At 39.5% G+C, this 26471-nt stretch overlaps 1 protein-coding gene and 1 long non-coding RNA gene across 7 annotated transcripts in view; one reads left to right on the top strand and one right to left on the bottom strand.

Annotated features, from left to right (window-relative positions):
• The window catches only part of LOC309528511, an 82566-nt gene that overhangs the window by 29203 nt on the left and 26892 nt on the right, over positions 1 to 26471 (top strand). The window lies entirely within an intron of this gene.
• The window catches only part of AHI1 (Abelson helper integration site 1), a 64301-nt gene continuing 44760 nt past the window's right edge, over positions 6931 to 26471 (bottom strand). For 5 of the 6 annotated variants that reach the window (XM_082215893.1, XM_082215889.1, XM_082215890.1 and 2 more), the window contains exons 20-25: positions 21701 to 21759; positions 14878 to 14949; positions 12830 to 12992; positions 11502 to 11599; positions 8909 to 8982; positions 6931 to 7893 (exon numbers count right to left, since the gene is read on the bottom strand). In XM_082215893.1, the coding sequence (XP_082072019.1) occupies positions 7677 to 7893; positions 8909 to 8982; positions 11502 to 11599; positions 12830 to 12992; positions 14878 to 14949; positions 21701 to 21759 (683 nt within the window). In that variant the 3' untranslated portion in view covers positions 6931 to 7676. Of the gene's footprint in view, positions 7894 to 8908; positions 8983 to 11425; positions 11600 to 12829; positions 12993 to 14877; positions 14950 to 21700; positions 21760 to 26471 lie in introns of all 6 variants that reach the window. The other variant, XR_014217755.1, reaches the window with a different exon arrangement.

The raw sequence follows: 26471 nt of genomic DNA, 5'->3' as shown, positions 1-26471 counted from the left end.
CCCAAAAGACCTGAGGCCTTTTTGCTGGGAATTATGGGTAAGGAAATAAAAAATGAAGATAAAAAAATTTTTCTCTATGCCACCACAGCCGCAAGAATTATGCTGGCACAAAACTGGAAAACAGAAAATATACCTAACGTAAGTGACTGGCAGGTCAAAATGATTAACTATGCCGAGCTAGATAGATTAACAGGCAGAATACGAGACCAAGACGACCAGAAATTTCAAAAAAATTGGAGTAAATTTTGGAAATATATTGGAACGGATATATAGGAGGAACTGGCGGTATTAGAAAAACTTTATCAGCTAATAAGTATAAACTTTAATAAACTAATTACGCAATCCGGGATTTATTTGATACTTACCAAAAGGGTGGAGGGAAGTCAAAGGCTAAGTAGAGCCTAATGCTTATATTATTTTTTTTGTATGATTGTATGCTTACTTTTTGTATAGCATGAAAATAGGATGAATAATTTATGTTAAAATGTCTATTTTTGTATTTGTTTGTCCTTTTTTTTTCTTTTACAAATTCTGAATAAAAATTTACTTGCAAAAAAAAAAAGAAATAATCTGTTCTTTTTCTTTTGTTAGTTTGAGCTTGAAAATCTCCAAAAGCTGACTGGTCTTTTAGCTAGGCCAGTAGATCCAACCAAGATTTCCCAAAGCTATCTGGAGCCGCAGATATTGCTCCCTTCACCTCCACAATGGCTCTGCTTTTAACTCCTAACCACAACCTTGGCCTACAAAAGGGATAGGGAACATGTGTTAGGAGTGAACTTTGGTAAACTCTTGTAATATGGTGCCCTGTGTTAGACAAAAAACCCTACCCCACTGGATCTTTTAGGTTATGGGTCTTCTCAATTTTGCATCCCCTTAGCTTAATACCCTGGGTGGGTGGGTGGGTGGGGGGACTGCCTGTACCACTCTAAATCTGACGTTGCTGTGTCCCTCCAAATGTTGCTGAACTCAAACTCCCATCAGCCCCAGTCAATACAGGGTGAGTTGTAGTCTTGGACAGGACAGTTATCTCAGAATAATATGGAGGTCTGTATTGCCTCAAATGCAACCCCCAGAAAGCAGCTAATAAGGATGTTGGCTGTTAGTAGATAATTAATTTATTTTATTCATATATCAAATTTATTCCATTGGACTCAAGGCAGTGTAGTGTCCTAAAGTTGTATTCCATCTCCGTTCTGATCAGACCTGTGAAATGTCCCACAAATGCAATAAAATGAGTTATTAAAAATGATGATGACATTATTTGCTCAGGTGCCATTTGATGTAGGCCATTTGACCAAGTCCCTGCTTAGTGTGTTTTCTTCATACACTGGAAAAGTGTTCTTAGTAAGTTTTCTCCACTTAACTGCAGGTCCTTGAAATAACAACAGTAGCAGCTGAATGGCAGTCACAAAACTGAGTATTCTTGATCAATCTTTAGCAAAAGGAGGAATGCCCAGTCCTATTAGCGTCTGACATTATCTTGTAATAACAATGCCAAAAGAGTGCCAAAAGAAGAACCCGGATACACAAAATGTATGTTGAGAAATGCAGCATATTTACCTCAGAATAAGGGAAAGAGTTGAAAAGTAAATGGGTTACCTCAAGCAGAGGACAAGGTTAAAATTTCCCTTCCTTGTGAAAGAAAGTTATCCCACAAACTACCATGCTCTGGTTTGTTGTCACTTTAAGAATAATAATAATAATTAATAATAACAATAATTTATTATTTATACCCCGCCCATCTGGCTGAGTTTCCCCAGCCACTCTGGGCGGCTCCCAATCAGTGTTAAAAACAGTACAGAGTTACATATTAAAAACTTCCCTGAACAGGGCTGCCTTAAGATGTCTTCTGAATGTCAGGTAATTATTTATCTCTTTGACATCTGATGGGGGGGGCGTTCCAAAGGGCGGGCGCCACTACCGAGAAGGCCCTCTGTCTGGTTCCCTGTAGCCTCACTTCTCGCAATGAGGGAACCGCCAGAAGGCCCTCGGAGCTGGATCTCAGTGTCCGGGCTGAACAATGGGGGTGGAGACGCTCCTTCAGGTATACAGGACCGAGGCCGTTTAGGGCTTTAAAGGTCAGCACCAACACTTTGAATCATGCTTGAAAACATACTGGGAGCCAATGCAGATCTCTCAGAACTGGTGTTATGTGGTCCCGGTGGCCACTCCCAGTCACCAGTCTAGCTGCTGCATTCTGGATTAATTGCAGTTTCCGGGTCACCTTCAAAGGTAGCCCCACGTAGAGCGCATTGCAGTAGTCCAAGCGTGAGATAACTAGAGCATGCACCACTCTGGCGAGACAGTTCGCGGGCAGGTAGGGTCTTAGCCTGCGTACCAGGTGGAGCTGGTAGACAGCTGCCCTGGACACAGAGTTAACCTGCGCCTCCATGGACAGCTGTGAGTCCAAAATGACTCCCAGGCTGCGCACCTGGTCCTTCAGGGGCACAGTTACCCCATTCAAGACCAGGGAATCCCCCACACCAACCCGCTCCCTGTCCCCCCAAAATAGTACTTCTGTCTTGTCAGGATTCAACCTCAATCTGTTAGCCGCCATCCATCCTCCAACCGCCTCTGCTTATCCCTCAAAACAGAGTGAGCTCTCTTTCTTATATAGATGTTTCTCAGTCATACTTTCTGCATGTTACATAGTTCATTTCTAAATGTATACTTTAATAGCTGGAACCCAAAGGAACTTTGAATTGATGTGGAACTTTTATAATTATCATTTTCAAATCATTGTAGATGAAATAATGAACTAGAAATGAAAGTTTTTTTAACCACCAGCTATTGTTTCCCTTCAGACCTACCAAATGATATATTTTTTGACCAAAATAAGACACAACACCCATCAATGTTTTGCCAATCTTTGTTCTAACACACAAATTCTACTTTTTTGCCTGTACAATGTTGATTCATTCATTTTTTTAAATGATTAAAATGTATTTATTATTAGAGGTAAGCTATATTTTTTTAAAAAAGAAACAGTTCCATAGAATACACATTAGGATTTCAGAATTCTATCTGCTTACTTAAAACCATCACCTACTGAACAGTTCCCCTTCTACAAAAAGAATTTGGTTACTTACTGCACTGCAAGTGTTTCATAAACGGCACCTGCTAATGTATGCTGCAGTTACCACAGAGTTGTGGCTACTATTTCACATATAGTAGAAAAGGTTTCTTTAAATAATATTCTCCTATTTGTGTTTACAAAACAAGTGTTTTGTCCCCCTTCTTTATCCTCTTCCCGTCTTCGATTAAGTATTTCCTATTCACCTTAGTAATTAGAGCAGAAGGATGCAGTGAATGCACTGCCTCATTATCAAGTTTGTATCCCTGGTCTCTGCAGAATGGCTACCATGCCGGCTATTTTTCATAGCTGTCTGCTTTTTCTTGTGTTGGACCATTGTTAACCCTAAATGATCCTGACATTCAATTCTTTGGTAGACAATTGGGTCCAGCCGGCAGACTTAGTTCGCTAGTCAACGGAGACTCTCAATTGTCATGTTCCTCTGTGTTCTCATTAGCCCTTGTTTGATTGTGATCCCCTTTTGCCTTTTGAATTAAGTGATGCTACAAGTACACTGCTCTGATTCGTGATGTCTGTTTCTTAAAAGACTTTAAGGCAAAACCCAAATGCAACATGATGGTTGTGGGAGCTGGCGAGGGCAACTTGTGTCATCTTCTTCTTTCCCTTTTAATGGTTTGTCAGTATGCTGTTCACTGTGCCTTTGCTGAACTATTTATATATGTCAAACTAGGAGCAAACAGACTTTAAAAGCTATTTTGATTTTCCAAAAAAGATGGGCTATAACTTAATAAAAGTAAAGGAAAACAGAAAACGACAGATCATGCCCAGCCTCTAAACCCCCTAAATGCACAAAAGCTTGTAGCAGGTTCTTCCAGAGCTCCACTGTTTTAATAGAACTCATGTTTTAAACTTCCTGATGTTGTGCCCATATAGCTTAGCCTTCTTCGCTTCAGAATTAATTCTTGTAATTAACTTGAGTTATATGGAGACTTTTTAGGAAACCCTCTCCAGCCAGGAAAGTTTTGCCCAATAAATCATGCAATGCCAAATTATTATTATTTTTTAATTAACTTTGCAACTTCACTAAAACAACAACACAAAGGCATTTGCTTTGGAATATAACATTTTTCTTTAAACAGAACCATTTTATAAAAGTATCCAAGTAGGCTTGCAATAAATAGAGCAATTTTCTTATATGTGATCCAGATGGGATATGAGGTGGCAGCCAGAAACGTGTCTTCCACATATGTAAATGTTCCTATTAAGGGTGGAGAGAGGAGAATTTTGAGTGGCAGCTAAGAAATTGTGCAGAACTGAAGTGGTACCTATTAAGATGAAGCTGAGTTTGAGAAAATACAATGACCCAGTTCTTAAGAATTTAGCATGTATATGTGCATGTGTGCGGTTGCACAGCATGTTACAGGGTGCAGATCAAGACTACATTCAGACAGGCATTTGTACTTCAAGCTTCAACAGGTGAGGGGAGAAGCAAAGTTGGGGCCAAAAAGATTCTCAGATTCAGTTCCAATATCAGTCTGATCAATTGATTCCACCCTCACCACATACACGCTCCCTGTTGACAGACTGATCGTTTGAGAAACCCATTCCACCAATGAACACTTTTTCAAACCCATAAATGAACATTTCTCCACATCCCTGAACAAAAGACACCTCTACTACACATAATTTTTATTGGGGAAAATCCTCTCTGAAAAGGTAACAGAAGATTCTGTATGGTTTGTTGGTTACAATTCTGCAAAGAAAAGAATGATGCAAAATAGTTTTGTGATGTGCTGATACTTATTCGTATTAAGGGAGACGAGATATTAATGCTAGGTGTTGGAAAATCACTTGTGCACCATTTTGTTGAATACATATCTGTGTACTTTGTGTAACAAAGAAAGGCGGATAACTATTAATTCTGCACCTAAGAATGCAAAGCAGTAGAAAACTTTAACTCCCATGTGTGGAAAGGAAGGTGAATGCAAATAAAACCTATGCTTTTGTTTGTAATGACAATAGCAACAACACTGTTTTAAAGAGAATGTTTTCAGCTCCATAAATCTTCATGTTGGGCCTTTTATCTGATTTCTCTCCTTAATTGTTATTTGGAACAGTGCCTTAGAAGAGACTGCTGCTGCATCTCCACTCTCAATTTGGAAAGTGTGGCAAAGCAGCTCTATTCAGCTTCAGAGCAGTGAACATAATTGGAGTCCCAGTTTGCTAGCATGAAAGGAGGCGCTGTGCCTTTGATTACAGCCACATCAGTATGGTGTTTATGTGAAGTGTTATTTCTGTCTTCAGTGTCCACAATGTCAAATTAATAGTTAACAATGCCTTCCAAACGAGCATCCAGATCTTGGCTACTGCTCAGCTCTCTCCGATACATAGCATGATGTCACGCTAGACTATTTACTTTCAAAACCTGAAGATGACGAGAGATTTTGTGTAAAGGAAAAAAAGAAAGAAACGAAATGAGAACATCACCACCAGCAGGTCTAGAATATTAAAAGAGCAGAGAGCTAGAATATTAAGCATGCAGAGGAGTCTGAAATGCAATGTTACGGTATCACAAGGGAACAAGCTCTTGTGACTTCAGTCCTCTAAACTTGACTTGAACAAATGATAGCCCCCAGTCCTTTACAAACATCTGGTATTTTAGGAAATACATTTTATATGCATTCAGTGGCATCTCAATTTCATGTATTAAACTACAGATTAACAGGATGGAACCAGTTAACTAGATCCATTCCACTCTATATTCCAACCTGATTCTAAAACTGAAAAAAAACTCCTGCTCACCCTAGTAGATGATCTATACTGGGGAGATACACAGGTGGAGTGTGTGATCCCATTGTTACTTGTGGACCCCTAAATAGCATTCAGTACCATCAAAACCTTCCCAAGGTGGGGCTGGGAGGTATTGTTTTATGGTGGCATTGGTTCCCCAATGTGGTGGAGGGTTGTTCCTTGTAGGTGGAGGACTAGCCCTCTATCCCATGGCATTTGGTTTACAGGGTGTCAGAGGGTTTCACCTTGTCCCACATGCACTTCAATACCTTTAACGAAACAGCTGGGAGAATTCATGCAGAAGTTTGTGCTGAAGTGTCACTGGTATTCCGATCACACACAGCTCTTGTTTCCATACTCTGATTCTATGGAAGCTGTGGAAACCCTGAATCAGTGTCTGGTGGCACTTATGGTGTAGATGAGGACAAATAAACTGAAAAGCAATCTGGGTAAGATGCAGGTGCTGTTGGCTGATGAATCTGCTGATGTGGATAGAGATGTTCTGACCCTTTGGCTGACTCCTAAACTAAAATCCTAATTGGACGGAGTATACTGTATCTGGCCTCACTTATTTATAACCAACATGGAATAGCTAACATGGCACCCTCCAGATGTTGCTGGACCCAAACTCCCACAGCCAATTGTCAAGGATGATGGGAATTGTACTCCAGTATTGTCTGGAAGGCACCACATTGGTACCCCTGACCTAGTTACATCCAGCCTGGGTTACTGCAATGTTCTCCTGTACAAACTATATTTTTACAAGAGTTGTTTGAAGGAGGAAACTGAGTTTTATGCAGATAAACATGTTTGTGTTTCTGTGTCTGCTAAACATATGCAGGGATAGTATATGTATATAGTATTTAATCCTTTGCATCTGGATGTTATTTTACACATCAGTGGTCAACATGGTTATTCTCACTTCTTTCTTTTTAATGGAATCAAATGCCATGACTACTAAAAAAGGGTTTTCTAATTTTATGTTATTTATTGCCTCAGAAAGGAAGGGGGCAGAATTTCCTAACATGGTATAAATAACCTGGACATCCGCAGTCAACATACACAAGAGGACCATAAATAAAGTCACCGGAAATCATCATGAATAATTCCTTCACAACTTAATGCCTTTTAATTTAAAAACAGTTACACCTGAGCATAAACATAATATGACACAAAAATATATCCCACCCACATATTGATGCAAAACAGGTTTTCAGAACAAAGTAGAAAACGAATTTGGCAATGCTTTGAGTGTAACAAAAACAGAATTCTGCAAAACCTATTGTATTACTATTGCATTGTTTTAATACTATTAACATTAATGTGCATTAATAATATACATTAAAACTTTTATTTTAAATATCAATATACAAAAAGCTATCTGTTGCATTCCGTAGTGATGGTAGCTGGCATTTACTCATATGATTATTCACTCTCATTTGCAGATGCACATCAGTATGTGAGACAGTTGCAAAGGCAATTTTTCAGTAAACAGTTCTTTTGACTTTACCCATGAAAGTGCTTTTTTAAATTTTAAACAAACTATTCTTGGACCACTTTATCTTGACATGAATAGGCCCAACAAAAACTGATTATTTCAATAGTATTGAAATATTTCAATTGAGAAATATTGAGATATTTCAAAGTGTTTTCTATTCGCAAAAATGAAATACTGAAGTCATACTTGCTGCTTGAACTCATATGCGTTTCAGTGGAACATTCAGTACATGCTCTTTTTCTTGGGCTCACCACACCATGATAAACATGATATCATCATTCCACGATAAACAGTGGAATGTTTTTCCATAGAACTTTTTATCCATGAAATCAGCATCCAAAAACAAAATAGAGACTATGCTTTGGGAGAGTCCAGTTGGAAACCATCATTCGAAATTCCACTTGAACTTGCAGTTTTGACAGCTCTTTTCTTTCTCTTCTTCACCATGCTTTTCTTAGGTTCATCCTCAACATCATTAGATGGAAAGTTGTCAGTTGCATTAGCCTTGCATTCTGTGGCTTCCGCCTGCTCCATTTGTATGCCTTTCTTCTTTGTCTTCCTCTTTCCACTCCTATGGGGAAAGTAGAATAAAAGACTGTGTTAGAAATTTGTCAGACTAAAACTATTTAGACTGTGCTTCTTCCCAATCACTAGCCTTTAGATTCCATTTCTGAGGCTGCTGCGGGCTGATTTCATGGTGCTGGGATGCACTAAAACTGTGTCTAAAGGAAACATGATCCTCAAGACAAGTATGCTGAAAGTGGGTGAACACTTTAAACTAACCCTTTGACAATTTGTTGATTGATCTTTCAGAAGAAATCCAGGTAGGGAGATGCTAAGAGAATAATTTTCATATTTTCAGAGGAAAAGATCAAGAATTCACAGATGCAGCTCTGATTGGTAAAACCCCATAGTAGCCTTGTCAGTTACAGACAGTGCAATTTAACCTTGTTAGTATAACTACAAAGATATGCATATCTTAGTTTGCCCAGCATTACTAACTAGCAGTGGACTAGGGGAAAATGTGGAGGGCGAGAAATCAATGAGTATTTCAGGAAAGAAACTACCAGTGTAAGTGGATACTGGATTGTGACTGGGTGCTCAATGAGTCCTTGCCCTCAAGTTTTCCTCTTTTCCCATCTCCATATCCTCCTGTGTAGTTTTCTTCAGCCTTCTACGACCAGAATATTGGTTCTGTTCTGCCTAGTATTCTTTTAACCTAAACTTATGAACTTTTGTAGTAATGCATATTGCGCTGATTCCTGCAGTAGCCTCCCATATTCTGGTTTCTACGTAGTGCATCTGACAAAGCAATTGAATGTGTGGATCAAATCTTTTATGAGTAGTTCATCCAAAGAAAGGAAAAGTAACATCATGGATTAATGACACAATAAATTTCTTAGGACATTTGGAATATGACTGTCAATTGTGATACAAACCACTGTTTACATTTTCCTTAACTTCTCTGAACCATTTAGTTTCTAGAGTTACATTAAAATCGCCGCCTTTTTTTGCTTGCTTTTTTTTTACTACTTCTAAGCAATGGAACAAACAAAGCAGGCTGCTTTCCACAAATGGTTGCTTACTGTGTAGCCAGGTAGTCTGTGTCATTCTCTGAAATAAATCTTTGGTCTCCTGACTTATTGAAGTATGCTGACATCTGCAAAATAGGAAAACTTTAATCAGTAAAGGAGAAAGGAGGGGGGAGAAGAAAACGGGGTCAACACGTGTACGACAAAAAACCCACCGGCTTCCTGAATGAGGGTAGAATATACCTCGCTTCAGAAAGAAGATCCCTCATGCATGAAATTCTCACCCTTTGTGGTTAAAAAGGAGGAAACAGTTCCACAGCTTTTAAACCCCCTTGAAATGTTCAGGTGTGTTTAGCAAAAACATACACATACATTCTCACACACAAGTTATGAATCTATGCTTGAATGAGTCTTCAACGGGGACTGCATTTGTTTTTAAATGTTATTGACAATGTAATGACTATTAACATCAGTTTTCACTCTGAGGGGAGATTTGTAAAAATCCCAAAATTACACCTGTGTGCACTGATTATTTTAAAATATCAGCTAAATGCAATGTCAGAATATTTTCGAGATATGGTAGTTAAAGCCAGAAATTAATAAGCATACAAACTGCCACATACCAATTCCAAATGTTACTGCTGTACAGTATTGTTTTTTGAAAAAACAACAGGGTATGTTCAATGTAACGCAGCACCTACATATTCTACCTTAGTGCTATGATGGAGATCAGTTACAGATCACTATTGTCTAGATCCAAAATTAGATCTAGTAACATCAGAATCTAGTTTAGGACTAGATTTTTTAAAGGATTGTCTCCTCCATTTGAGCCTGCCCAACCATCAGAAATATGGTGGTTCAGTAGCAAGACAAAGCCTTTCTAGCTGTAGCACCCAATATCTGGTGAGTCTCTCAAGGGAAGCCCTGCCCCCCCAGTGAACCTTGGTTTCAGATAGGTAGAACAGACAGATTTATCCTTTTTTCCCCAGAGTACAACCTTTAAGCTGTTAAAATAATAATCCTTTCTTTAGCTTAAGTCCTTTTATATATTTTTGTTTGTCTTGATTGTAAATTGTCTATAATAGTTAGAAACAGAAATGCTAACAGTGCTATTATTATGATAATTTTGCTCTGTGGTAATAGGTAATGAAGTAAATGACCCCTGGACAGTTAAGTCCAGTCAAAGGTGACTTTGGGGTGCAGTACCAAGGGAGCCAGCGTTTGTCCTCTATGACAGGCAGACAACTTGCATGGTTTCTAACTATCTCATTCCATAGAAATATAGTGGAAAATGAACAAGTGTGGCTCACTGAATCTGATGCTGAACTTAAGAGTTTTAGGCTCAAACAAAAGTATTAATGGGATATGTATGCAGTGAATACTTTTTACTTTTACTTTGCATTTTATGAGATGTGATGGTGTGGATATTCTGAAATGGTACCCTCATGCATTCATTAGAATCCATATATATCTGTCTTTAACTGTATCTATTTATATGGAAATTTCAGAAAATAACGGCAAATCCGCTGTCCATGCTGTATCAAAATTGCCATTATGAAACACCCTTATGAAACACTCCACAATCCAGAGAGCTCCTTTAGGTGTGGCCATGGGACTTTTGAATTTGTGTGATTTTTAATCAGCAGCTTCTCATGTGCTTCACAAACTCCTCCAGGTTTCAAAAACTCCTCCGGGTTTCAAATCACCCCCAAGTTGCCATCTGGTGTGGAGGTGGGGTTGTGGGCATGTGCAGCTCACTGTGGGAATCTATGGGCTTTGAGTTATGGCTGCACACAAACATATATTCATTTTTAGCCATGTTAATGATTCTGCCTGATCACTGTAAAATACAGTGCTAAATATTTGATTGAAGTTACTCTCAGAATTCAGGTTAGGGTAACATTTGAGACGACCTGCCAGGTGAATTCTTGAGTACATTTTTTCTTCTTTTTGCTGATGTAGGATAACTAATTAATACAACATCTTTAAGTGCATATGCAGACACAAATTTATCTAGAAAAAAATATGAACTCCTTTTAAGTGTGTTGACTCTAAAATAAAGTAAATGAATGAGCAACTGATGAGCACAATTATATTGTTCCATCTTTCTGAGCAGCTGATGTTTATTGAAGTTGTCCCAGTTATGCCTAACTTAAATCAGTTTTCCCAATGGCAAATGTTTATGCCCACAAAAGATTCCAGTGCACAGTCCTTGCAATAGGCACCCACTGCACAGGGCTCTGGATCCCGAATGTAACATACTCTTGATTGACATAACAACCACCTACCATGAAGCTGCAATTAGAAAGGAATACAAACCATTTGGAATCTTTACTTTATTAGCATTTCTGGATATGTTTACTGCTAAATCAAGCTAAACAATTTGTAGCAACAATTTAACTTAGTTAAATTTCCTCTCTCCCTTTCTGCCAAATGAAATGTTTCCCAACATGTACGGATTGTATTTTGTAGGCATAAAAACCTCCAGGCTTCCACTGTTTTGAGAAATGCTGAATTCATGCAAGCCCATGCATTAAAATTAACATATGCTGGAAGCACTTGGCAATTAACCTGTTATCACAAGAAATGGTAAATGCAATCCCATCTTGCATAATTGTGCCATATGCCCTTTCCCGCAAACAGTTACCCCAGGCATAGCTGGCGATGCTGATTCTCCCAGTTCACTGAAAAGAAGAGGAGTAGAATCTTCGGCCAAACCTGAAGATAGTTGTTCTTCATATTGTGCTGAAAATGAATCATAAGTAATTAATTATGACTAAAGAGATAATCTAACTTGATCCATAGCATTTTGGGGTCAGCTTCTTCATCGTTATTCAATATACCCATTTCAGTTACTCAAGGCTATTGATTTTTGTAGTAGTTCCCTGGCTGTTGCATATGATACAGAAAGAAGGGCCTGCTGTGTCTCTCCATACATCTGTACTCTCCATCTCTATACATAATCAATACTGCAACATTTGGAAGGGAGACTACAAAACATGGAGTAAATGAATAGCCAACTGCCTTTGCTCACTGCTAAACATTTGCCATATGCCTTGGTTCCATCCGTTCATGAGTTCATCATATAGATACCAACATTTAGAAGTATATGAATAGCAGTTATTGGAAATAATAAAAAATGGGGATTTAATAGATGGACTTTTGCATAGGGTGCCCTCTGGTGTGGAGACTAATTCTAACATCAGTGGGTACAGTTCTCAGTAATAAGTAATATGGACACTTTTGTGAGGAAAGAGACACTAATAGACATGTACGGATTATGCCGAGACTGTTAAGTCTGTGAATGCACTTGTGATTATCTTCTTTGAGAACATTTGCTTAATTTTTAAAAAAAATCTTAATCATATGATTTTAGTTTTGAAAGTCCTGGCAGAAGACTTCCACTGACAGGGCTCCATAGGTGACTCTCACCCATTGTATCAGACATCTCCTCCCATGTGAAAAGGTATTCCTTCCTTTACAATATAAAGGGGGGAATGCCTTTTAAAATAGTGCTTGTTATCCCTGGTTTTTTAAAAAATAAATAAAAAGGGCATATATTCTGACCTCAATTTTTAGACAAAACTAAATGTTCAGCAGAGTGCATGCTTTAATCATTTAAGATAGCAGCTTCAACATCTTCCGTTATAAGGTGATGGCAGTCAGCAAGACAGGGCAACTCTCTGCCTTGAAACCTTGTTCACTCTAACAACATTCTACAACGAGGTTAGAGTGAACAATATAAGATAGTTAGGGTAGTCTCAGTGTGTGGTAGCTCTTCACTTTCTTGTTTGTTGGTCAGACTAGTGCATGCTTGTTCAAATTTCACATTTAATCCTACTTTAATTATTTTAATATATCAGATGTATGCTGAATACATCAGCGCATCAGCACACCGGCACAGAATGACAAATCTTTGATAATCAGTTAAGGCCCCACAAGCAGAAAAATACTAGGGAGAAGCATTATACGTACTTTCGCCAACCACATAATTGGCTGGAAAATAGCCTTGCTGTCCATTCGCCAGGCTGCCAAACCACCAGTTATCATTATCTTTGTATAACACTTGGATAATGTCACTGCAATGGATGGTTAGCTCATCTGATCGATGTGCTGTGTAGTCATAAAGAGCCACTACCTATGAAAGAGATAAGACCACCACAGCTTTATCACAAATGCACCACAGAGACGAAACACCAACATTCACTTCCTCTAATAGAAAAATTGCTGTAACCAAAGCTACACTTGGGTGAGAGCTGAGGCTGTTTCAGGTTTTGGGGCTGGTGGGAACACAGCAGGAGAAGGAAGATAAAGGGGTTGTGGGATTCAAGAAAGAGTTAAGAACATTCAAAGGCACCAAGATTAGCTTCAAAAAAAACAACAGCAGCTGCTGGTTCTATAAGCAAATAAAGTTTGATACATTTACTTTCTCAGAATTGTTATACCTCACTTTATTTGTGAACTCATCTGCCTGGAGGTACAAAATAACATATTGGAATGAACACTTGAGATATGGGGTAGTTTTGCTAGAAGGAAACTCTTTCAGAACATTTTGGGAAATGCTGCATTGATTATTTTTCTACTGCACTTTAGATGACTTTTTAAAAATCATAATTAAATGATAAAAGTTTGATATTGCTCAGTACAACACTTCATATTATTTACTTACACAGTATACTGATCTTGCTGTAAAGATGGCTATGTTTACATAAAGCAATTTCAAAAATTAGGTAAAAGACTTATTTTGGCAAAGTCGCCTATATGGTGGTGCATTCTGATGAGTTTAGCAGAGCAATCCATTTGATCTGCATTTTTAAAGGCTGCTGCACATGACAAGCTACTTTGTGCTGTGGGCGTCCTTAAATCATAATGCATGGAAACTATGTGCGTTTAAGAATCCACTTACCTGCAGCAAATCAAAACAGAAACCCCCCCCCCAAACTTTGACTATGTCACTGCAAGCTCGCATTTAGATCAATTCACAAATGAATTCCCGTGGCATGTTGTATATTTTTACACTGCATTACATCTTATCAAAAATGCCTTTTCCATGTAGAGAAGCCCAGTGTTGGGACATCACCGCAAACCCATTTTTATTTAGGTGACTTCTTGATGGCATTGCAATAACAGGATTCTTTGGGTGAAGTGTGCAATCTCACCAATGGTGTAATGAAAAGCAGCTATCATGTGATGGTTCTTCATGAGTGGCTGTGGGAAGACAGAATTGTTTTTGCTCACTGATAACCCTTTGCCACTACTGAGAACATCTGTATTGTAAGAGGAAACTAGATAGCAAAAAAAGATGAAGATGGAATTTATGACATAGTACTTATGGGGATTCCCCCCCACCAAAAAAAAAAAAAACTTTCCAAAAGGCAGGATGTCATTCCATTAAATAATTGCAAAATATATGTTACCTAATAATCTCTTTTGCAAATATTAATAAATCTTCAGCAACAACTAGAAAACCTTACAGGGCACCTAAGGTAAAAATAAAAATCTGACGAAAGGCTCAATGGAATGCATAATAATAAAGGAACACTATACATGCTCTCTCTGTCACTGGAGTTATTAGAATATAATTCCCAACATCAGTTCATTATTTTGAAGAAGAGAATCCAGAAGCTTAGTGACAAGAAAAGTTTGCTTGTTTGCTCACTTGATGAATAGCTGAGCGTTAAAGAATTTGTTATATCCGATGGGTGACATCCAACAATTTTGTTCCATTTGCAGGAGAATGGGATTTGTGGAAGGGGAGTTGTAGTAGAGCCTTCTCCTTTGGTACACAATGGCCCCTATCCATCCAATGTAACTGATTTTAAAGAAATACTTAAAAGTGTACACCACTGTTTTCATAATTCCATTTTATATACAATTGAGGCAATGTATTCCTAAAACAAGTGTTGAAGAACACTTCATTTTAGAAGCACTTGTAACAAGTGCTTCTAAAATGTAACAATTGCTAAAATGAAAAATCAACACACAATAGAGAAAATAGATTTTAAAAGTTGCCTGGCACTTACTGTTTCTTGGACAGAGACTGAACCGGAACTAGTGTCTCCTCTCACATGGGGTGCTGTTGGAAACTCAGCATTCTGGAAGAAATTACAGTGGTACCTCAGGTTACAGACGCTTCAGGTTACAGACTGCGCTAACCCAGAAATAGTACCACAGGTTAAGAACTTTGCTTCAGGATAAGAACAGAAATCGCACAGAGGCAGCGGGAGGCCCCATTAGCTAAAGTGGTACCTCACGTTAAGTACAGTTTCAGGTTAAGAACGCACCTACAGAATGAATTAAGTTCTTAACCTGAGGTATCACTGTATTTAACAGGAATAGATTGCATTAATGCAGGTGGGGAGTGGTATAAAGTTGTGGCTTGTATACCCCTTCCAAACCCTGCTGGCTTCTGCTGCCCAGGGTGAGAGGTGTGGACTAGCCACAGTTATGGCCTGCTCTGATTGTTTCCAATGGAGGGAGGAGGAATTAGTTAGCAAGCTTCAGGCCAGCACGGAGGGGGTAGGGCAATAGTGGAGTCTCCAAGGTATTTGATGACTGGAAGATCTCAGCAACCTTGAATTTATTACCTGTGAGGGTATGTGACTGTTTTGCATTTTTTAAAACCTTATTTTTAAATGTTTTAAATGGGGCTTTAATTTATTTTTAATTCCTTTATGTTATTGCTTTAGTGTTTGCCACTCTGGGGTTCTCAGGGAGGAAGGGTAGGATATAAATAAAATAAAAAATTATAATTTGGGAATACTAGATCTCAGTTAGGTAAAATAGAGTGATGGTGGCAAATCTGTGCTTCGACCTGCACCCATAGAAAATGCAGTGGGGGTGGTTTGATCAGCAAAAGATCAGGGAGACGAGGGCTGCTGAACCCTCCCCTTGTTCATGTCTTGCCACCCTGCAGCCATAAAAGAATATTACCCTCAGCTGGGCTTTAATACTAGAAAGCGAGCCTTTTTGGGAGGGGGGGAGGGAGGGAAAACACTTATTGAAAGAAGCTGAAGGACGGTAAGCTACATCCTGCAAGGAAGAGGAAGTTTTGTGCTCCTCGCCCATGCACCCCTTTTTGCTGTTCAAACCACGCCTTTCAGTCTTTCTAATGAACTGCAGCTGATCCAGGTTTAAACACACAAATCAGGCCTGGTTTGGCTCTTATAGCAGAGAACCAGTGGATTTACCTAATTGTCATTTCTCAGTGCAGCCATCCAGAAAGGGCAAGTTTGAGCCTATTCTTGGCTCTTCATTCCTTGACATGAGCATTTGTAGAGTAGCAACACTGTCAAGGCAGTGAGTTTTACCCAAAGGGAAGGAGTGGCTCTTGTTACTCAGTGATGAGTCATGGTGATGATGATGATTACTATTCTCATTATAATTCTTTTCAAAAAGATATTTATGAGCTCTCCAAAGGCCCCATCAAACTTCCTTGAGCTGAGGTAAGCTTTAGGAAATAATAGATTAAAAACTTCAGCATGCCCAGGGATATTTTGAATGCTTCCAGATGTTTTATTAAAGCTTTATTAATATGTGGATACAAAGTGCTTCCACCTAAAGAAATAAGTGTTTTACTTTTCAATTGTTGGAATTGGGATGATACATAGCCTCCATTTAAGGACTTAACGGTGATTAGTGTATCATTTCTACTTCTTAATTTCACAAAACCTGTCCATGGAAGGCATCTAGAGACAATTTGGTAAACTGAAAAATCAGCAAATAAGGAACAATGATGACTGGAGAGTAAGCATGTCACTAAATTTAGCTCAGGCTTTCCTAAGGTCTGTGGACTTAAGGCTTACAAACTTAAGGAATACTCAAATGCACAAAGGGCCATTTTAAACCCTTCTTCATAGCTGCTGTCTCCAGATGGAAGGTTTACTTGCACCAGTTGGCCACACAGAGAAATGGATTCAGGGTTACCTCCTTTTCATTGGCTCCTATGCCATAAAACACAGGCCAGCATGTAGAGATGGCAACAAGATTGTGCAACACAGCACCCATTATGATAGGCATATATACCCCTGTCTACAAGGTAATATAGATGTCTCCATGTCATAGGCAATTTAGACAGAGGTTTGAGCAGATGTCATATAAAATCGGTCTGAAAACCTGGAGAACCACTTCATCACTGTAGACCATGAACTGGGAACCGATGGCCCTCTGGATGTTGTTAGACTGCACCTCCCATCCACCCTGATCATTGAGCAGATTGGCTGTGGCTCATGTGAGTTGGAGTTCAGCAACATTTACAACTATTATTTGTGTTGCTGAAGCCATTACAAAAAAGCAAAATACATAAAACAGAATAGATTACATAGTTAATATGATAATTTAAACCAGACATTCTGTCAGATAAATTCTTTAGGGGAGCAAATTCTTAACTTATCCCCACAAACTTTTTTCCTTTAAATTGTTGCTCTAAAAGCAAGACAGAAGTGTAGGGGGACTTGCTCCCTAATAACAATTAATCAGTTACCCAATCAATCTCTCAACTGGGAGGTTTAAATCTTTGAACAAGGCTGCTCTTAAGTCCTCATAGATTAGACAAATCAGTAAGTAGTAGGGTAAATCTTCAGGCACATTACTTCCACATGGGCAAGCTCTCTCTTCATAAGGAATCTGGTGGTAACACCCTTCAATTATGGCAGTGCATAGACTGCAACTGCTCCATTTGACATTTGTGATGCTGGTTACATAGTGAGGACAAGGAGTCTGAACGGGTAGTTTGGCATACCAAGGGGCACATTTGGACAGACAGGCAGAAGTGAGATTAGCACAAAAATCATGCTTTAAAATATGAGATTTCACGTGGCAAGATGCAATCTCAAAGTCTAATGAGCTCAGAATGCCAAAAGAGAGGTCATGCACGTCAACATCTCATTGAAAGCAGAAAGTACTAAAATGGGCCTGATCCCACTTTTTAAATTTTAGCCAATACCTAATGGCAAAGATAGGCACTCTGGTCCTTTACTGAACAGAGACCAGCTTCCAGATGGAGAATGGAAGACTCAGTTGCCTTGAGGAGCTCAAAAATTGAACAAATATATTTATTCTGGGATATTTCCAGATTCTTTTGCTGAAGAGATTCTCTGTTGTGCTATATTTTACTTATTTCACTCTTTTATAATGTCTCTGCTTTGAAGCTTGTTCTAGCCCCCTTTAGTATTACTTTTAGTCATGAAGTGCAGGTAAGAGATTGTAAACAAACAAACAAACATGTTGATAGTGAAGCTGCACATGGAATTTTACTTTATTGCAAATGTGTAACAGGTTATTTAATTTCCAGGACTTTATATTAAAATAATTATCACAGCAAATTATGAATGTTGTGCAACTTTAAATCTCAAAGATAAACTTCATTAAGGATACAAGTTACTTTTTTACTGCTCTAATCCCTACCTACCGCGGGGCTTGTTTGTTTCCCATATTAGTTTAAAACATACAGAAGAGTCCACAGACATTTTGAACTATTTGGTTAGGGTCAGAATTAAATTTCAGAGCGGGCAAGCCTCTGGCAGATGGCATATCTTCCAGCTATGGAACAAGTTGAGAACTACTGAACTCTACATCTCCATCCCAATTCAGCACTTTCCTTTGGATGTGGAGCAAAAGTTTCCCATACATCCTGAGAAGCTGGGAATGGCTGGGAACATATCCTTTTGTATATTTCAAGCTTCCCCTCAAAATTAAGCTGAACGAGGAAGACTGAATAGCACTGGACAAGCTGGTATACCTTTGGTTACATGCACAGGGTTCTTGAACAGCATGGTGAAAATGTAACTATGCTGTAATGTTTAGGTTCTCTCTGCTTCTTGTAGAAACAGATCAAAGACAAGAATTAAGGTTCTTATAGATGGGGATGGAATGAATATACTGAATCACGTATTGCCCCTACAGTGCAGACTTTCAAATGAGCCATAGCTACTCATTTGTTGCAAGTGATTCCTTTACATTGTTTCATACTCTCTTGGAATTGGTTTTAAAAGGTTTGTTTATTTTTTAAAAATGTGATTTTTAAGTGTATTTAATGCAAGTCGCTTTGTGAGGACGACGCCCTATAACAGCTGTCCAAAGAGTATTCCTTACTTTATTAAACAGATAAGTAAAAGGAGCACAAGCAATTCAAAGCGGCTGAAGGATGGAGAACCAAAAGCAGTTGACAAACCATAATATATAAGCTCCAGCTTTTCTTGTTCCCTCTTTCCATGGGGGGAAAGTTCCCAAAATGGGGTCAGAAAAGTTTTCCTCCCTTTGATTCCAATGGTAGGTAAATAAACTATAGCAGCCCAAACTCTGCTCTGGTGGCTTTTTGGGGAACAGGAGGGCTTTGGATCCATAGCCTAGCCTAACCCAACCTACCTCCCTTTAGCCCCCTGAAATATCAGAGGAACGCCTGCTGTGGTGCTTTTCACAGCCTCACTAAGGAAACTTACAAGGTCAGATCTCCCTCTCCAAGGGCCAACCTCTCTGTCTATGTTTTGAGAAGGAGATCTGAAAAACCCAATGGCCCCTAAAACACCCTTCAAGGAAAAGAAGGCTGCAGCCTTAGGAGGCAATTATTGGGTGAGATACAGTGTCATGTCATCATATGTAATGAGAATTCACTTTTGCCCCTTATGTTCTTGCACCCTACCAATCCACTCCAGGGCGGTCTCCTAATTCTCAGTGGAAGGTATTAGGGATGCATAGGGCCTGCAAGGAATGGGGAGGAAGGATAGGCCCTGTTTGAGGAAGCAGAGGTCTGTGGCACAACTGGACACCTACTTTCACTATTAACAAATATCCTGCTTAAGATACTCAAACTGGAAACTGGTAGCTTGACATAATTATAAAACCTACGATATGACCAGTAAAAACAACAATAACAAAAAAACAAATAGAATTTATATAGAAATAGAAAGTGCTTTTTACAATATTTTATTCAATTACCCTCACAACAGCTCTGTGAAACCAAACAGTATTATTCCTATTGTCCAGATAAATTACAGAGATAGAGTTCTGAGATGTCTAAAGCAACTAAGCTCACAGTGACAGAACTTGCATGTAATGTCAGGTTTTAAGTTGGGAAGAAAAATTCAGATTATAAACAATTGATAAGAAAAAGGACCAACAGAATAAGTAACTCCTGTAAAAAGTAACTAAACTACTGTCATGTGTTGGTCTTTCTACGGCATAGATCATTAAATTACTGCTGGTGCTACTACTGTTGCTTTCCTGGGTTTTCAGAAGACTATGATCCTGATTTGATTATAGTCCTTTAAGTATTTAATGAGCATGGGAATCTATAATCTGCCTAGAGGAAAAGCTGTGCCAGGATGCACTTTACTGAGTCCTGCAATGTACAAACACAAAAAAGAAACGCAAACACAGCTGCTTCGACAAAGCCTACAGGGATTTTAAAAAAGGGATGAATTGTAAAGTAGGTGACATAATTCAACTGCTAAGATTATTCAAACACACTCCAAAACTATTTTGATCCATTTCTCTTTAATCAGAAACACTTCACTTTCAACTTTAAAGGATGTCAATTTACATACTGTTAGAAGTTTTCTACCAGCACCATAAAAAAGTTAACGAATACCATAATGAATTTCCCATCTTTACGTTTCCCTCTTTGGTTTCAGCTATTCTGGGCTGGTATATCTGAAAGTAATTCTCACTCAGGAATTTGTGAGCCAATGTAGCCAGAAAATTAGTTTCTGCACTAATTGAGGGAAAAAACAGCTTATAGATATAAATCATGCCTTTATCCAGGGGCACAAGAAGCTTGGAAAACCAGTAAACAAAAGCTTAAAAATAAATAAATCAACATCTCCAATCCAGAGCCTCTCTTGAGCATGATGAGAGGTCCCTAGTGCACTCTGGTTGAGATGTTTGCCCACATTAGAGGAAAATATGTGCTTTAAGATGGGAATGAGCAAAGCTGTTCCCCGGGTCTGAAATGAATTGGTGGGGAGGGCACTCCAGTTATGTGATTGCTGTAATTAAGTGCTGAATTATTTATGCCACTGCATTTTGTGAAGGAGGGAACAGAAGAAGGTGAGGGACAAAGTATGATAGCTATTTTGAAAGACTCACAGCTGGAAAGGAAGCACCTTAATCTTAGTCATGATCTTTGGATACGGGTAACAAAGGAGTTAATAACCCAACACAATTTAACTCATATCCCATACAAAAAAAAAATGGTCATCATGTGTGTGTGTATAATAATAATAATAATAATAATAATAATAATAATAATATGTGTGTGTGTGTATAAAGAGATAAGTATGGGAAACCTTTGGGAGACCAATTGGTTAAAATGAGGTGATCTTGTTTAACAATAACGTCCCTGCTCACAACTCTGGTTCTTTATTATTTTAAAGTAAATAAAACCCAAAGTACAACTAAGATTTCAGTCTACACATTACACAAGTGGCAACCATGCTGCTTAATATAAGACAATCAATGAGCAAAAGTTCAATTAGAGTCAATCTCTCTCTGTCTCAATTGAAAGTACAAAGAATTAGCATACAAGTTCAGTGTCCACTTTTCCTTATTCTCCACAACTATGTATCTAAAGACATCCTAAGGATAGAAAGTTGCGATCTAGGCATACCTAATTGCAATGAGTTTTACAAGCATAGTACACAAAGCTGATCGTGGATCTTTTGTTCAGAGAGCAACTGCGGGAGCCAGAAAGCCTACATGGACAATGATTCTGTGGAAGGCAGGTCTTTTATGACTGAACGGAAGGATAAGAAAGCTCCTGTACAATGATAACTTTTGAAGAAGGATTTTTAAAAGTTTTTTTAAAAAAATGTTATATGCAAAAAGAAAAAGGAATACTGAGCTGCTTACCGTGTGTAGTCCAGCTGACGGGCTTCGGCAAAAAGGATTTCCTACTGGGATGAAGCTCCCTGTGAAAAGACAAAGCTGTGAAATTTTTGCTTGTTATCCCCTTTCAGTCTAATAAATCATTTTATTTTATATTTTTTTAAAAACATGATGATGGTAAGGCAGTTCACAAAAACTTGAATAAAAAAGCAGCAGCTGCTTTCAGTCCCAGCTATGCATCTTTCAGTCAGGAACAGTTGGAGAGTTTATCTAACTAACAGACCTGACACAAGGTTAGCTAATCCAATATTTCCATTCAAATGATTTGGAAAGATACTGCAAGCAATGACCACATACCACCTCGCACGCAGAACTGACACTATTATTTAAAACCAGCACTGTCTTTCCTAGCCATTGAATCTTTGAGTCATGCATACAAAGTTTTCCCCCCACCAGAAGTGATCACAACACCTCTGCATTGAACTACTCATTTTATCTGAAAGAATAGATATAAGCTATTCAGTGTATTCTCTTTGATCATATGACTTCCTGGCAACACACATCTTGCTGTTTATTTTATTCCAGCTCACTACAGTATATTTTTAAAAGGGTTTATTTGTCATTTTGGGTCTTTTTGCATGTATTATTAGACTGACTACCAAGCTCACACTAATCTTTTCAATATGTATGGCTTCATCTTTTTTCTTTTCTTTTTGTAGATGCTATGTGCATAGCTCTAAGGAAGGAAACATCTTTAAAAAAACTTTTATTTTTTTTTAAAAGGAAGATAATCCCTATACTGCCTCCCTTCTGCAAATTCTAGTGCAGTTTGGTGAAGAAGATAAGAATGCTGGCCTAGAACAGGGATGGGAAATGGGATCCAGCTGGTGGGTTGGATCCTGACGTCCCCAACTTCCCTGTCAGTCATCTGACACCCACCTGTCAATCATTTGAGATCAGGTAAAGTGCTTTCCTTTTTCCATGTGGTTTGAAATAAAACTGTGTGGGCAAAGGCTTTAGGGTTTGTAGGTACCAATGAGCCCCGCCCCACATCTGATACAAGGTGGGTATGGCTTGGGGGAAGCATTTGGACTAATTCTATACGAAACCACTGGGAAGTGTCATCCAGAGATTTGGATCATAGTGGCATCAGTCTTCTGATAAGCAGAAACAGGTGTTTCAGGACTCGCAGTGAGATGGGAGTATGTAGCCCTTCAGATATCTACAGCCCAAAGTATTTAAGGGATTTCCCCCAGTCTTGTCCCTGTGTCCACAAACTGGCACATGAGGCAAATCTGCTCTTTAACTTATTCAAGGACTACTCAAAGATGTTGGCACCTATCACTTCATACCCTTCTTTCATCATGTTATGGCTTTTTTCATGATGGTCATTTAATCAGAAAAGATTACCAACTTCAGCAGGAGGAAAATTTGCATATGGTTTAACTGTTATCACATGTAGGGCTTACATTAAGTTGTCACTACAGAAGAAAAAAAATCAGATTGGATCCAAGAAGAGGTGACCAAAACTAACCCTTCTGTTAGCAACACACGCCAGAATGACATGCTGCTCCTCATTCACCCAAATGTGTGTTATGGTTATAACCAGAAATTCAGTAACTGTCAACTTGTACACACACACACACACACACACCATTTGGTTAAGTGCTCTGGGTGATACCTGCTCATCAGTTCCCTGGATTCTCAACTAATGGTTGAAATTATTCAGGTGCACTGGCACATATCCATGGGAAAGCTTGCACAACCTCCACCTGCACTTTGCCAGCCCTTAAGCCAGTGGTATTAGTCACACTCATAATAAATTTCCTCACAAATATTTGAACACTGGAAGATATTTATATATGTAATTAGATGGCACCACCTCAAAGAGCTCGCTTGCCCACAATCTTGCAAACACTTCTCCTGTGAGAGAGAAAAAAACTTCATTCTTAACAGGTTTATGTGTGCTCCAGTTACCCAATTTTCTCCCCTGTCACATCTTTGTCCTGTATAAGCCTAAATAATAAACATAAATGATGCAGAAAGGGCACAATTCTATTTTAAAGACTACTGCTGAATACTCATATTATTTGTGTCAAAGAGGTAAACTACATAAGAATATAGGAACATAAGAAGAGGCCTGCTCTTCTTATGAGGCCTATTTAGAAGAGGCCCATTTAGTCCAGCATCCTAATCTCACAGTGGCTATAGGAATCCTGCAAGCAATGCAACAATTCTCTCCTGCTTTGTGATACCCAGGAACTGGTATCCAGAGACATACTGCTCTGATACTGGGGGTAGAACACAGCCATTGTGGCTAGTAGTCATTGATAACCTCCTCCTGTTTGTTCCATCCTTTAAAAAATGGTCAACTTCTTTTAAAGCCATCCAGTCTCGTGGCCATCACTACATCTTGTGGGAATGAATTAGATTAACTATGCATCATGCAAAGAAGTGCTCCCTTTTGTCTGTCCTCAGTCTTCCACCATTCAGCTTTGGATGGTCTCAAGTCCTATTATCATGAGAACAGAAAACTTCCCCCTTTTCATTTTCTCCATACCATGCATAATCGTATATGCCTCCATCAGGCCCCCTTACTAGCCTTTTTTCTAAACTAAAAAGCTGTAACCTTTCTGACTCACCCTGACTGACCCTGCTTATAATGCTTACCCCCAGAGCAAGAGGCATCTGTGTAAGGAAGCACAGTGTGATGGTTACAGTGACAACAAAATAGTTATGCAGTCACTGTTTTCAAAATATTGCAGGTGGTGTATTTGCAAAAGTCTTGCTTTGACTCTTAACTTTGCCACTGGAGTTCTATAATAAAAGCTGGAGGCACAGGGCAGAATCTTTACACACACACACACACACACACACACACACACACACACTTATTTCATAAAAGTTATATACCTCTTGGTTGTAAAAGAAACCCCAAACCCTCAAATATACAGAGGTACTTACCCTTCCTCAGTTGATCTGTGCAGATCAGCTAAGTAAGGGGCTTAGTGCACCATCTCTGCTCATCAATTGATTAACTTGATGACTGGGGTAGGGGACAAATTGCATTCCCACCAGGCTGCTGAGCTCCATACAACTCAGCACTGTGTCTATTTTATTTAGTTATTTGCTGCTGTTTTGTTTATTTGGTGGGGTCTTGTAGAAGGTGGAAAAATTGGCTTGAGGGTTGGGGTTGCTGATCTGGAGGTGTCACTACCCGCACAGGGATGAGGCCAGGTGAAAATAGTGAATTTCAGATTTTAGGCACCAGAAGTTCCCAAAAGTGGAGTATGAACACTCGCCCACTCATAATTAGTTTGGCGCCATTAGATTGTGTAGTAGAGTCCTGTGAAAAATAGCAAGGACCTAAGAAAGGGACGCGGGTGGCGCTGTGGGTTAAAGCCTCAGCGCCTAGGACTTGCCGATCGAAAGGTCGGCGGTTCGAATCCCCGCGGCGGGGTGCGCTCCCGCTGCTCGGTCCCAGCGCCTGCCAACCTAGCAGTTCGAAAGCACCCCCGGGTGCAAGTAGATAAATAGGTACCGCTTACCAGCGGGAAGGTAAACGGCGTTCCGTGTGCTGCGCTGGCTCGCCAGATGCAGCTTGTCACGCTGGCCACGTGACCCGGAAGTGTCTCCGGACAGCGCTGGCCCCCGGCCTATAGATGTGAGATGGGCGCACAAACCCCAGAGTCTGTCAAGACTGGCCCGTTCGGGCAGGGGTACCTTTACCTTTACCTTTAAGAAAGCTACTATCGCCAGAAATTCTGGCATTCAAGAGCATGCTTAGCAGAAATCTAACTGAGACTGTTCTGAATCAAGCCTGTGAAAATTCACCTGTGGTGGGCAACCTTTTTCAGCCCAAAGGCCACCTCCCCATCTGGGCAGCCTTTTGAGGGCCACGTGTCAGTGGTGGGCAGGGCCGGAGGCAGAAGTGAATAGAGAAATGCAAGTAAATTTTGCCTTGTACAGTAGGCTTGTTTCTAAACCCACTCAGACCTTTTTCTGAGGGGGGGGTGTGGCCTGGGGAGAATTCCAAGGGCCAGATAGAGAGGCCTGGGAGGCTAGTCTATTTAGAGTAAATGAGGCAGTGCGGGGCGCCACCCGCAGCGAGCGTCCCAGGTGGGCAGGACGGAGATGTCACCCCCCTCAGGGATGACACCCGGGGTGGGCCGCACCTACTGTACCCCCCTTCCTCTGCCAGCGGCCACCACTGGATTTGTCAACCCTGATCTGCAATGCAATGAGCAACTGGTCAAGGAAAAACTGAAGCACACTGTTTCCTTAGCCCAAAGAACCCTTTGCCTCTAGTATCATAAGAGATCTGGCCTCGGTTCTGAAGCCCCTGGAAGGAATACTGGAACAAATACTTCTTAAACCCCTCGCTACCCCAATTTTCCAGCATCACACATATAATATAAAATACACACATTTATGATTTCAGTAACAGAGGCTGGATCTTTTGGTTGCTGAATTCAGAGGTGTTTAAAAAAACAGAATACAGAGCTCCCAGCTATAATGAAGAAAGACCTGTTACATCAAAATCTAAGAGCAATAAAAGCCAACATTTTAATTAGAGATTAGAATCAAATATATTTAGCATCTGACACACCCATTAAATGATTCCTTAGTAATCTCATGGAAAGGTCCTTGTATTTTCCCCTTACAGATATGAAGATCTCTGTAGAATTGTAGGTGCAGAGAAGACCAGGGAATGACTTTTCAGTCCTTTCCCCACAATGTCAGGCAGGTCGCACTGTCCCATAAGTTGGACTGCTACAGAGTCCAGTAGAATTCT

The sequence above is a fragment of the Podarcis vaucheri genome, assembly GCF_965113315.1.
Source record: "Podarcis vaucheri genome assembly, chromosome: 3".
Classification (NCBI taxonomy): domain Eukaryota; kingdom Metazoa; phylum Chordata; class Lepidosauria; order Squamata; family Lacertidae; genus Podarcis; species Podarcis vaucheri.
This window is presented reverse-complemented; position numbering and strand designations above follow the sequence as displayed.